Below are 13289 nucleotides of genomic sequence, written 5' to 3'. Positions count from 1 at the left end.
CCTAAAAAAAAAAGAAAAGGTGAGCAAATAACATCTGCTCCGTTTTCGCCTCTTCTGTTCCGGCTTTTATCTAAAGAAAGGCAGCGTGTCTTTTCAACCATGCAACACACACAAGCATCTAAAAGCACCTCTCAGTATCAGCCGACTGGTCCTCACTTCAGAGCAGCGGAGCAGAGAGGATGAGGACAGTCGGGCTGGAAACACGGCTCAGGCCTGCCGTATGCAATCACCTGCAACATCACTGAGAAGCACTGAGAGACACCGGCCCACAAATCCTTCACAAATTCTATATTAGCTCGATGTCAGCGGGCTCTGCTCGGGCTGGGTGTCAGCACAAGGTTCCTTCAGCAAATCAAAACTCCCTCAAGCAAGAGAGCTTCAGGAGAAACAAGCACTGCATTGCTGTAAAACTGTCCTGCGCTCGCTCTTCTGCTTTCTGTATACAGAAAGAGTCCTGATACACTGAGCCTGATCATAAAAACAAGAAGCAGACCAGCAGTTCTTACAGGATCTGGGTGCTCAAAGTTACAGGGGTAAAAATCAATATACAGTACAAGTCAAAAGCTGTGGACACACTTTAACTGCAGTGTTTTGTTTCTTTATTATTTAAAATGTTCTGTATTGTAGATTAATACTAAAATCATCCAAACTATGAAGAAAAACAGAAAAAAGTGTTAAACAAACCAGAATAAGTTTTATATTTTACATTCTTCAAAGTAGCGCCTCTTGCTTAGATAGAGACAGTTTTGCAGATCTTGGATCTTTTTGAATTTTCTCAGTCAGCTTTATGAGGTAGAGTCACCTGGAACTCAGGCTTTCAGTTAACAGCTGTGCTGAACTCATCAAGAGTTAATTTAACTTGAATTTCTTGTCTCTTAATAAAGTGTTTGAGAGCATCAGTTAAAGTAAAGTAGTGAAGAGGTAGAGTTACAGGTATACAGTGAATAGTGAATATTTCAGTAATGTTCTAATCCAGGTTATGAGAAGTAAGAACTACTCAACTAAGCAAAATTTAAAAAATGCCTAAAAGAACTTTGCGGTGACTGTACTTGAGGAAACATTATGATGGAACTGGCACTCATCAGGACCGGCCCAAGAAAGGAAGGGCAAGAGTTCCCTCTATAAGTTCATCAGAATTACCAGCCTCAGAACTATTGAAAATAATGATAATGGTATCACTGTTCGGGCATCACAATCTCTGCAATGGCAAATAATTAAAAAAACTTAAAATATAAAAATATATATAAATAAATAAGTTTTTCTGATTTTATATATATATATATATATGTATATATATATATATACAGATATATATACTGGTTTTCACAGTTTTCATGCAATTTGGCATGTTCTCCTCCACCAGTCTTACACACTGCTTTTGAATAACTTTAAGCTTGGTTTGATGGCTTTTGATAATCCATCTTCCTCTTGATTATATTTCTTGATGATATAGGTTTTTTATAAGCTGTATTTATTCACATTAAGCTATATTAAAAGTACTTTTCCACATGTCTCTAAATCCACAAATCTTGCAGACTGTTGCTTTAAGTACATTTTGTTTTGAGTCTAGCAAAACAGTGCATTCAGAGATTAACTGGATCAGATTTAGACATCTGTATTCAACACACAGCAACATTAACAGCAATATCAAATTCCTTAACCTTTTAAACAAAAGGTCAATCAAGCAGATGCAGAACAACAGGCCAGATATCTACAGTCTAATCAAGGTCACCAATCAGCTGTAGGACTTTTAGTGTTTCGTAAATCTTGCTTTAATGCAAATCACAGTATTTTATGCATTCTGTCAGGAAGCTATGAGCCAGAGTAAATGCATTGATATTCAAGCTTTAAACATCAAACATTAAACAGGCCCAGTGTGATTAATCTCCCAACTCTAGATCCACCACGCCAAAGATGTCACACAAGGTTTCAGGATTTCTGGTTTCGAAAAACCAGTCCTAATAAAGCGCAACAAAGCATCAGCGGCGTACAGCAAGAAATTAAACAAAACAACAAAATACAAACACGCAAAACTCCAGTCAAGCTCCAGTCCAATCATGCAAATCTATGCAAATGCATGCAAGCCCACGTAGTCACCTGGGGTAATGCAAGTGCTGTACAAAACATATCCAGCCACTCAAATGAGAATATAAGGGCACGCAGAGCCGCTGCATACTAAAGTTCATCCGTGGGAAAACAATAAAAAAAAAAACTAACATTTGCTAAGAATATAAAATTCCCTTTATGCTTTTTATCTTTTAAACAATGTCCATAATTTTAGGCTGCACTGGCTGAAGCCTGTTCAGAGATTCTGTTTGTGAAATATTAATCTCACAAGCCAGAAACTCTCCAAACTCCCCAAACTCTCCTAAAGTCAAACTACACACCTCAACTAAGATTCTGGGGGAAACAGTCAAACAAGACCAAAACTAAACTAGACTGCAGTTCCTGCAGAAACTGAGTGTGTGACTGCAGTGCAGATTCGTAGGTGGTTGACATGGTGTTGCTACGTTGTTGCTTAAGTGTTGCTATTGCATCCAGGTGGCTGTTATGGTTTTGGGAAATGGTTGCAAGGTGGTTGCTGAAGTGTTGCTATGGAGTCTGTGGTGGTTGCTATGGTGAATGTTAAGGCGTTGCTATGGTGGCTATAGTAGTGGCTATGGTGTCTATAGTGGTAGCTAAGGTGTCTATTTTTGTGGCTATTGTGTTTATAGTGGTAGCGATGGTGTAAAAGGGTGGTTGCTATAGTGTTGCTATGGTGAATGTTAAGGCATTGCTATGGTGTCTGTGAAGGTGGCTATGGTGTTGCTATGGTGAATGTTAAGGTGTCGCTATGGTGGCTGTGGTGGTGATTCCTACATCACATATCACGATAAACAGCTCTGGAAAAAATGAAGAGAGCACTTCAGTTTCTGAATCAGTTTCTTTTATTTTGCTATTTATAGGTTTATGTTTGAGTAAAATGAACATTGTTGTTTTATTCTATAAACTACAGACAACATTTCTCCCAAATTCTAAATAAAAATATAGTTATTTAGAGCATTTATTTACAGAAAATGAGAAATGGCTGAAATAACAAAAAAGATGCAGAGCTTTCAGACCTCAAATAATGCAAAGAAAAAACAAGTTCATATTCATAAAGTTTTAAGAGTTCAGAAATAATCAATATTTGGTGGAATAACCCTGGTGGTTTTTAATCACAGTTTTTTTCATGCATCTTGGCATCATGTTCTCCTCCACCAGTCTTGTACACTGCTTTTGGATAACTTTATGCTGCTTTACTCCTGGTGCAAAAATTCAAGCAGTTCAGTTTGGTGGTTTGATAGCCATCATCCATCTTCCTATTGACTAAATTCCAGAGTTTTTTTTTTTTTTGGTTTATTCGGTAAAATCAAACAAACTCACCATATTTAATAATAATTCATTACAATATCAATATGAACACCATCAGCGCAACCTTATACTAAAGCATAAGATCCACACCATGTAAAAAACTTAACCATGACTTCTAAGGACCATTACAACTCTATTTATTCAGATTTAACTATACAATAAATTTCATACATCCACTTCCCAGTGCTGAAAGCATGCAGTCAGAGGCTGTGGAGTTAACGCTGTGTTGGTTTTTCATTACCAGAGTGCGCTCAAAGCCCAGACTGGATGCACCTGCCCCACCCAGCGCTCACTTTATAAATTCATCTCACCACTAAAGCCCCTCCAAGCATTCAGTTTATTAGCAGCATTGTGTAAACGACTCACAGGGAACAGGCTTTCTTTAATAGCAGCAGTCAGATCATACCTGAATGTATAATCAAATTAACTGCACTCGCCTGAAAGCAATCAAACTAACAGCACTACAGCAGACTGGAGAGTGAAGGAACAAGATTAGACTCTGAGGAGCTCTGATGTTCATCTGTACACTGAGGCTTATGATCCCACCTGCAGCTCAGCGACCCCCCCTCTCAAACTAAGCACTATCCAATTCATTCTGCCATTATTACCTATGAACTAGTCCAAAACACACTCGACACTAAATATATACATTTATATTAAAGCATTGTGATATGTTTGCTTTTATTTATTTTATTATTTTTTTTTTTTATTAGGACTGGGCAATATGGCCCTAAAACAAAATCACAGCGAAAAATATTTTTGCCAATATGACAAAACATTACAATTTTTAAAAAGTAATTTGAGTTATATACTACTGCAACAAATATAAAAATATTGGTGTTCAATTTAGTATGAAAGAGAGTTTTATACACTCAGAAGAAACAAAATAATCTATAAAACATTTGTCTATTTGCTAACTTGTAAATTATCAAACTTATCTGCTACAAAAAAAGTAATGTAACAAAAATATACCACAAAATAAAATGCAGCATATTAATTGCACGCATATAACAAAGTGCAAACAAACACTTAAAAGTAAATACAGTAAATAGATAAATAAATACAAAATAGACTAATTTGTTTTCAAAAACACATCTATTTGAAATATTGTACTGATTTTCAAAAAGACAGTCAATTTTTAGTTAATAGTTTTAAATGTAAAGATTGGTGTCAGAAGTGGTTCATTTTGTATTATGCTTAAACCTCACCAACTAGACAGCAGTGTTGTACTCTGTTATTAGATTCCACTGTTTTCTTTTTACTCAGTTTTCATAAATGTGTTTTTTATACAGTGAATGTTGATTTAAAGTGGATACATTATAAATCTTTCTACACGAGTTAGATAAAATAGGTATATGTTCTACACAGAATCACTCTCACAAAGATAAAGATCCCTCCAGCTATTCTATTCTTACCAGTTTCAGTCCCTTTCAGACTGAGGCATTTAAGGGCTCCGTTACATTTATGCAAATAAGCTGTTGCTAGCCACGTCCCATGTTTACGCTAAGCTTTTGCCATATATTAATGTTAGCTTGTGCTAAAAAGCAAAACACAAACAAGCGAATTCATGCTTAACTGCAATAGAAGCACAGAACTCTGACTGGCTTGTCACAAACAGTAGGTACAGATCCCTCCCTCTGAAGAAGTCTGCTGGCTAATCCTGCTGTGTACTGTCTGAGGTTCTTAACCAGCTGAAAAGGCAGAACTGTGACAAAGTCAAAAAGAGAAGTGCAATACTTGGAAACACTAAATATATAAATTTAAGTCTAGCAGCCCGTTTGCCTGCATCCTTCGGGTTCTGCACAATAAAAGGTGAGCAATGGGCCACTAATAAATCCCTGAGAAGCGCAGGGTCAGTGAGACGGCCAGGACTCCAGCTGAGAATAAGGAAAGTGGATCTATAACAATTACATGAAGTACTCCAGCAGCCAAAGAGACACGGCCTGTGCTATATATATAAAAATATATATATAAATACACATATAACACACAGCCAGTGAGTGCGTCTTCTTCCATTATCACCGAAATGTGAAAGCTGGTCTCTCTCAATAGAAATGTGTTATCTGGTTTGGAGGCAGGCTGCTTTATTGAGTGGATATAAGAGAGAGCTCTAAATGGCTCTGCTGCTGCTGGAGCTGCAGTGAGCAATACACCCGCAAGACCTTCATATAACACACTTCTGATCTGAGAAAAATCTTAGAAATAGGAGCACCTCTGAACATCTGTGCTAGAAGGTTTGTGGCAGCACTTGATGCTTAAAAAGAAAAAACTGCTAAATGTTAGCAGTATAAAACATATATATATATTTTATATATTCTATTAATATATTGACTATGGCTGTCAACGTTAAAGCATTGACACAGGCAATTAACTTGGAACCATTAAAGCATTTTATACATATATATTTCTTTTAAATGCAAGTTTGACCCTAACATACGTAATAATCTGATTCAGACAATAGAAACCAACTACAGGTGTGAATAAAAAAACGCCTTTTTATACTCAGATAATTAAGTATAAAGTAATTCAAATATCCTTAAAACTTAAAGCTGAGATGTTTAAAGTACACAGCAGGATTAGCCAGCAGACTTCGTCTGAAGGAGGGATCTGTACCTACTGTCTGTGGCAAGTCAGCAGATGCAGATGAGGGAGATGTAAGCACTTTCAAATTATTTTTTGCTATAACAATATATATTTTTTTATAATATACTACTGTTAGCAATGCATAAATATAAGAAACTATTTTGTATGAATATAACAATTTCATACATTCAGTTGAAACAAAAAGAAAACTATACTCTTATCAGTTGTAAAGTAGTGAAGAGGTAGAGTTACAGGTATACAGTGAACAGCTCTATTTGAGTAATGTTCTAATCCAGGTTATGAGAAGCAACAACTCCTCAACTAAATAAAAAAAAGTGAAGGTCAGTCAATATTAAAAGTATTTTCAACTGCAGTCATAGCAAAGACCATCAAAAACATTATGATGTATAATGATGAAACGGGCACTCATCAGGACTACCCCAGGAAAAGAAGAGCAAGAGTTTCCTCTGCTGTACAATATAAGTTCATCAGGGTTACCATATATATATATATATATATATATATGTATATATATATATGTATATGTATATACACATACACACACGTATGTATATCATACCATATTAGCAAGTACTTGTCAGTGAAAGCGATGCAGAAATGTCATTAACCTTGCACACCTTCAGAAAGACAGAAATGTGTGTGGTGTGTGAGAGTTTAACCTGTAATGTCGGGAACAGATACGTATTAAATTTCAGTTTGCAGGACTATCACTCCTGTTCATTCTCAGCAGCGGAAAAAAACTAAAAATTATAGATTTAATTTGAGACGGAAAGCTTTCCAGCCTGATTTACCCAGCAGGTGATAAATGAGTAATAATAACAGCGCTGATACCAGCTGACATAACTGTGACATTTCCAAGAAAACACATTTGGGACCTCATTTATTGCACTGTAGACGTACTTAAGGAACGATGAAGCACTTTGCAATCTCTTCTCTTGCTAGAGGTCTTTATTTGGTGCATTTAAAATAGGGCTGCACGATATATTGCTTAAGCATCGTCATGGCGATGTGCACATGCGCAATAGTCACATTGCAGGACGTGCAATGTCACTTAAAGCAATTAAATCGAACACCTCATGTTGTAATGATTTGATCCTTGACACAAGAAGTAGATACACAGCGCTGTCTCTGTGTCTGTGTGAGTGACAGGCTGCTGCTGCCTGAGAAGCGCGAGGTGTGGGGGGCTTATCAATTTGCGAAAAAGAAAATCAAACTACTACAATAGTCATTAGCCGCAGCCCTAATTAAAACCTAAATTAAAAGTCTTCTTTGGGGCGAAAAACTCAGTCAATTCTGGGGTCTTGGGTTCAAGTCTCTACCTGGGTGAAGTCTCAATGGTGAATCTGTGTTTACGTGTTTTAAAGTCCAAAAACATGAAAAAAATGTTTTTGAGGGGCCATATGAGTATGACTGCTAAGATGTTGCAGCACAAGCCACAAAGGAATTCCACAAATTCGAGTATTTTGCTTGTTAAAAATAAAGATAACCACAATAATACAATACAATACTATGTAGTTTCAAAGAATTATAGCCATTTTCTTCATAACAAGCACAAAAAAGGAAGCAGTTAATCTCAATAGCTATCTAGCATTAGACACTAACCACGCCAACAGCGTTTTTTTTTTTCTTTTGCCGCTCAGAAGTGAGTATATTGGGCTGTTGTGTGCAAGTTTACCATGTTAAAACAAGCTATGCGGGACAAACCGCAAGCTAAAATCGCCCTGGCTTACTGGAACACTCAGGGTTCCTCAGTGTAGTGTTGTTGGGCTGCATTTACTAGGGCTAATGCTAATGCTAATGCTGCTGCACCTAGCCTTACTGGAAATCTGGAAATCTAAGCTTCCTGTAAATAAACTGAAGCGCGTTTTTAGGAGAGAAATCTGTGTAGATTAACATCCAACACTCATTTGAATTTGAAAGAAAATGTTTTTTTTTTTTAAGAATTACAGTTTTGTTTACTTAGCTTAGCTCGAAAACAAGGGGTAGGGGTACAAAAGAGAATTGGAATTGAGCCTTTAGTATGGGGGAGTTTTTACTCGCCATTGTTGCCACCATCACTATGGTGTTACTCTTAAGTCTTGGACCCGTATCTCTATAAAGCTGCTTTGTGACATTATAAAAAACACTATATAAATAAAGTTTAATTTAATTAAATATAAAATACATTTCAACATATTTTACTTGAACAGACACACACTCTACTCAAACAGAACTACACCTGTTTTGAAGGTGAAATATCCAGTGAGACTTTACATTTTAACGCTACGTCTCTCAGCTGAGACATCTAAATTTGTATCTAAATTCTCCTAAAAAAATCAATACAAAGCTCATTACAACGTGCTCAATCTGCATTACGCCTGCCAAACAACCAACTGTAGACACCAGGATAAATATAGGACTTATAGGACTCTAAAACAGGGTTTCTATTGATTTGAGTAGAATTCTAACAAAAATGTACTTGTACTGCAGCATCCTTTTTCGAACACCGCCCTCTGGCTGGGGTGATCAGTTAAGCAGTGTATTTCCACTCACTGCTGCCTGTGTTTATTAAACTATTACATTTAACACTGTTTTAAGTTGTTTTCCAGTGCTGTCCAGAGGTCTAGTGTCCAATGTAACTGCTGTGTTAAGTCATCTTAATGACTTATGAATAAACAAATAATGGGAATTTCAGTGTTCCTTGTATAATTATAACTTTTCATATTCATACTACAATAGATTTTAAATCGAATAGGGAAATTTTGGATTATAATCTAATCCAGGGGTGTCCAAACTACGGCCCGCGGGTCATTTGCGACCCGTTTCCTTTTTTGGAGCGGCCCGCGAGGTATTTTAGATATAGAATGAAAGTTGGCCCGCTGTTAAGCAGATTTTTATAATGTGAGATTCAAAGTTTGAACGCTAGGTGTCAAACGGGCCAAAGAGTCTAAAAGCAGAGAGTGTGCGCATTTCTAGCGCAGAAAAACGGGCCAAAGAGTCTAAAAGCAGAGAGTGCGCATTTCTAGCACAGAAAAACGGTGCAAAAGAGTCTAAAAGTGGAGAGGGTGTGCATTTCTACCGCAGAAAAACGGGCCAAAGAGAATAAAAGCGGAGAGGATGCACATTTCTAGCACAGAAAAACGGGGTAAAAGAGTCTAAAAGCAGAGAGTGTGCGCATTTCTAGCACAGAAAAACGGGGCAAAGAGTCTAAAAGCGGAGAGGGTGCACATTTCTAGCACAGAAAAACGGGGCAAAGAGTCTAAAAGCGGAGAGGGTGCGCATTTCTAGCACAGAAAAACGGGGTAAAAGAGTCTAAAAGCAGAGAGTGTGCGCATTTCTAGCGCAGAAAAACGGGCCAGTAAAGTTGCCGTAATTAAGGAGTTTAATATTAAGGGACATCATGAAATGAAACATCAATTTAAAAAATCTTAGTTTACACAACACTGTCACAGATAAAGATAGTAAGTCAAGTAAAATGGTGTGTAAATGAAATAATCAGGAGAAAAGTATTATTTAAAGTGGTATATTTCATTATTTGTTTTATCACGGAGTGTGGCCCATGACTACAAATACATTTCTCTTTCTGGCCCCCAACAAAAAAAGTTTGGACACCCCGATCTAATCGGACTCGGAAATCAGTGGGGATAACACCCCTACTTGCTTCATTACTTTTTTGTTCACTGCTTTTTTTTATATATAGACATGCTGAGGCTTTTTAGGCTGTGTAGCAGCTAAGGTTTCCGCTGAACCTCAGTGATTACTAGCTTCCATGCTGCAGCACCGCTCACTCGCTCGCTCACTGTTGTGTACTGTACTGGCCACCTCACGGGTGGAGTTAGTGTTGGGGAACAAGCAGCAGGCAGAGTCAGAGGCCAAAACAAACACAGATACCCATGATGCACTTCAGTTCAGTCTTCAGTCTTCATAATATAAACACTAATATTTTAATAATGGAAGTTTTAGTGTTCCTTGTATAATTACAACATTTCATAATCAAACTACAATTTCTATTGCAAGTGAAATTTTCCAAAATTAACAGATTTTAAATCGAATAGGGAGCTTTTGGATTATAATCAGACTGGGAAATCAGTGGCGATAAACACTCCTCCTTGTTTTATTCCTTTTTTGCTCACTGAGCTTTTGTGAGACATGCTGAGGCTTTTTAGGCTGTGTAGCAGCTAAGGTTTTAGCTGAACCTCCCTGATTACTAGCTTCCATGCTGCAGCACCGCTCGCTCACTGTTGTGTAGTGCACTGGCCACCTCGGTGGTGGAGTTAGTGTTGCAGAATGAGTAGCAGGTGGAGAGCAGGTGAGACACTGTGATGCACTGCACAGTCCGAATAGCATGTTTCCTTAATATCTGATGATACAGTCTAATAATTTTATTATGTACTACTGAAAATATAATCTCTTTTGGTCCTTTAAGGCATCGGTTGTGCATATGCACAAAGCTGCTGCATAAACGAGAGAAAGAGAGAGAGACAGGCAGATGATTGAGATACTTGTTGGACTCTTGATTGTTCTCAGCAAGGAAAATTACACACATCCACAGTTCCCTGCGTGACATTAATGTATTAACCGGGGAAGATATGATGTAACACAGAGTAAACAAGCCGAATGTGTCTGAGAGGCGCTGCGTGTGAAGATAAGTACAGCAGCCTCATTATGTATGAATCTCTGATCGCTGCCCAAAGAACATGAAGGAGGGACAGAGAGAGAGAGAGAGAGGGAGAGGGACAGAGAGAGAGGCACTGCAAATACAGCAACACTACTCCTGCAGCACACATCCATATCCACATTCAGATCCCGAACACAACACTCATTTGAACATTAATTAAAGAGCCAAAGATTAACAGACACAGGTCCAGAGTTAAGGCTGCACAATATATTGAGATATTAAAGATATTACCGTATATTTCGGACTATAAGACGCAATTAAAATCCTTTAATTTTCCCCAAAATCGTCAGTGCGCCTTATAATCTGGTGCATCGTATGTATAAACTCTACCTCCACTGAAGTACAGCGTTATAAGGGTGAGTTTTCAGTGAAGTTTCTCCAGCACTAAGGCTGGAGCAGTATAAGCATTAGCCACTAACCGCAGTGCTAGCCCTTTTATCATTCATAGGTGAGTATATCAGACTGTAGTCTGCGTGTTTGCCGTGTTAATACAAGCTACATGGGACGAAGCGCTATCAGATGGAATTTACGTCCCACTAGCAATATGGTTAGTTGCTAATACTAATGCTGCTGCACCCAGCCTTAGTGCTGGAGAGACTTCACTGAAAAAAACTCACCCTTAGGCAAAATATTGGAAATCTGAGCTTACTGTAAATAAATGGACGTGCTTTATTTCACCCAAATAAACAGTTTTCAGGAGAGAAATCTGTGTAGATTAACATCCAGTCTGCCTTTAAAAGACAATGTTGTTGTTTTTTTTTTTTTTAAGAATTTCAGTTTTTTTTTACGTAGGCACTTCCTCCAGCTTCCCCATTAGAATAAAAAAACTGATTTAGGCATCCTTACTAGTGTTGCTTAATGCGCCTTATAATCTGGTGCATCTTATAGTCCGAAAAAAGCAGTATTATTGAAACAAAGGCCCTCTAAACTCCCTTAGAGTCTAGTTTACTTTTAGAAATCTGCTGCTTCATTACTCCACATGGTGGCGCTACAATTAAATGAATTGGGTTAATAAACCGGTGGTTAAGAATATTGGTGGTTAAATCTTGTGAAACTGACGCCAATAAATCCATAATTCCTGTTATTTAATTATTGATTTATGAGTATTTTATGCTCTTCAATTATCGTGATATTGTTTCATAATGAAACCCTAATACAGCATGTGCAATTCCATGCAGAGCTGGTCAATATGACAATATTTTACTCTACTGTGATAAATTTACTTATTGCATCAACAAGGGTACAAGCAATGCTAAAAAATAAATAATAATTTTCATGCATTTTCATGGCTGATGCCATTTGCTGCCATATCAAAATATTGTGATATCGTGAAACTGTTTTTAAATATTGTGATTTAACATCCTAATAGCACACCATATCGCCTAGCTTTAGCAGCCCATAATCACATTCACCATAAGATGGGGGCATTTATACTGTTTATATTGATATTGGAATTATATCAACCACAGTTAGAAAAACTATACTGTGATGTAGTGATATATTTTGGCCAAATCATCGAGCCTGTATACCATGAAAGGCATAGTTGATCTAATGTTAATCTAAGCATCTTTTTGATATCGCAAGAAATTCCTTATGATACTTCAAAGCATCTGTGTTACTGAAGATAATAAAATACTCCTAAACATACAAATACCAGGAATTATGAATTTATTGGTGTTTCACTTTAGAATTTAACAACCAATATTCTATAACACAGGATTATTAACCCTATTCATTTAATTATAGCGCCACCATGTGGAACAATGAAGCAGTAACTTTAGCAAGTCTAATAGGGGTGTGAATTATAAGCGAGTTCAGAGCAACTATGTTTCAACAGCATAGGTGCTCTAAACTCCCAAAGACCTGCCCTCTAATTTTTATATACAGCTCTGGAAGCTGAACTGCTTGAATTTTTGCACCAGGAGTAAAGCAGCATAAAGTTATCCAAAATCAGTGTGTAAGACTGGTGGAGGAGAACATGATGCCAAGATGCATGAAAACTGTGATTAATTCCACCAAAACACTTAAAACTTCATGAATATGAACTTGTTTTCTTTGTATTATTTGAGGTCTGAAAGCTCTAAATCTTTTTTGATATTTCAGCCATTTCTCATTTTCTGCAAATAAATGCTTGAAATTACAAATTTTTTTATTTGGAATTTGGGAGAAATGTCTGTAGTTTTTAGAATAAAACTAATAAACTAATATTTTTTTTCCAGAGCTGTATAGTGGAATAAATTCTTCTTTTATTTCCCGTAATATTATGCAGCCCTATTCCAGGGTCTATACATGTGTGCATGTGTGTGTTATGGACTGAAAAGACTCAAAAGGCTTTTCAGTTCAGCCTAAAAACAGAGCAAAACAAGAAGTAGCAATAATAAATAGTAGTACTAGTAGTAAACAGACAAGACAAAACAAGACAATACACACAAATACACTTTTATATATATATTTTAAAAAGTGTACTCACCTGTCAGGACGGCTTTGGCAGAGGGGTCGGCCAGGTCCAGCGCGGACTTGCCATCGGTGTTGCGGATGTTGGGGTCGGCGCCGTGTTGGAGCAGCACTGTGCAGGGGAAACACAAGCAGTAGCGTAACTCAGGCAGGCACAGGCTAGTAGCGGGGCCACTGCCTC

At 37.3% G+C, this 13289-nt stretch overlaps 1 protein-coding gene across 9 annotated transcripts in view; it reads right to left on the bottom strand.

The window, feature by feature from the left end:
- tnksa (tankyrase, TRF1-interacting ankyrin-related ADP-ribose polymerase a) overlaps positions 1–13289 on the bottom strand; it is a 164634-nt gene that overhangs the window by 136505 nt on the left and 14840 nt on the right. For 8 of the 9 annotated variants that reach the window (XR_007425061.1, XR_007425064.1, XR_007425065.1 and 5 more), the window contains exon 3: positions 13125–13220. The exons of the other annotated variant lie outside the window; for it this stretch is intronic. Coding sequence is in view for 2 of the 8 variants with exons in the window: in XM_049466373.1 (XP_049322330.1) it covers positions 13125–13220 (96 nt within the window). In the remaining 6 variants the exon portion in view is untranslated. The remainder of the gene's footprint in view (positions 1–13124; positions 13221–13289) is intronic. 9 annotated transcript variants of the gene reach the window in all.

Source organism: Astyanax mexicanus, chromosome 17 (genome assembly GCF_023375975.1).
Source record: "Astyanax mexicanus isolate ESR-SI-001 chromosome 17, AstMex3_surface, whole genome shotgun sequence".
Classification (NCBI taxonomy): domain Eukaryota; kingdom Metazoa; phylum Chordata; class Actinopteri; order Characiformes; family Acestrorhamphidae; genus Astyanax; species Astyanax mexicanus.
The sequence above is the reverse complement of the archived record's forward strand: the minus strand, read 5'-3'. Positions and strand labels throughout refer to the sequence as shown.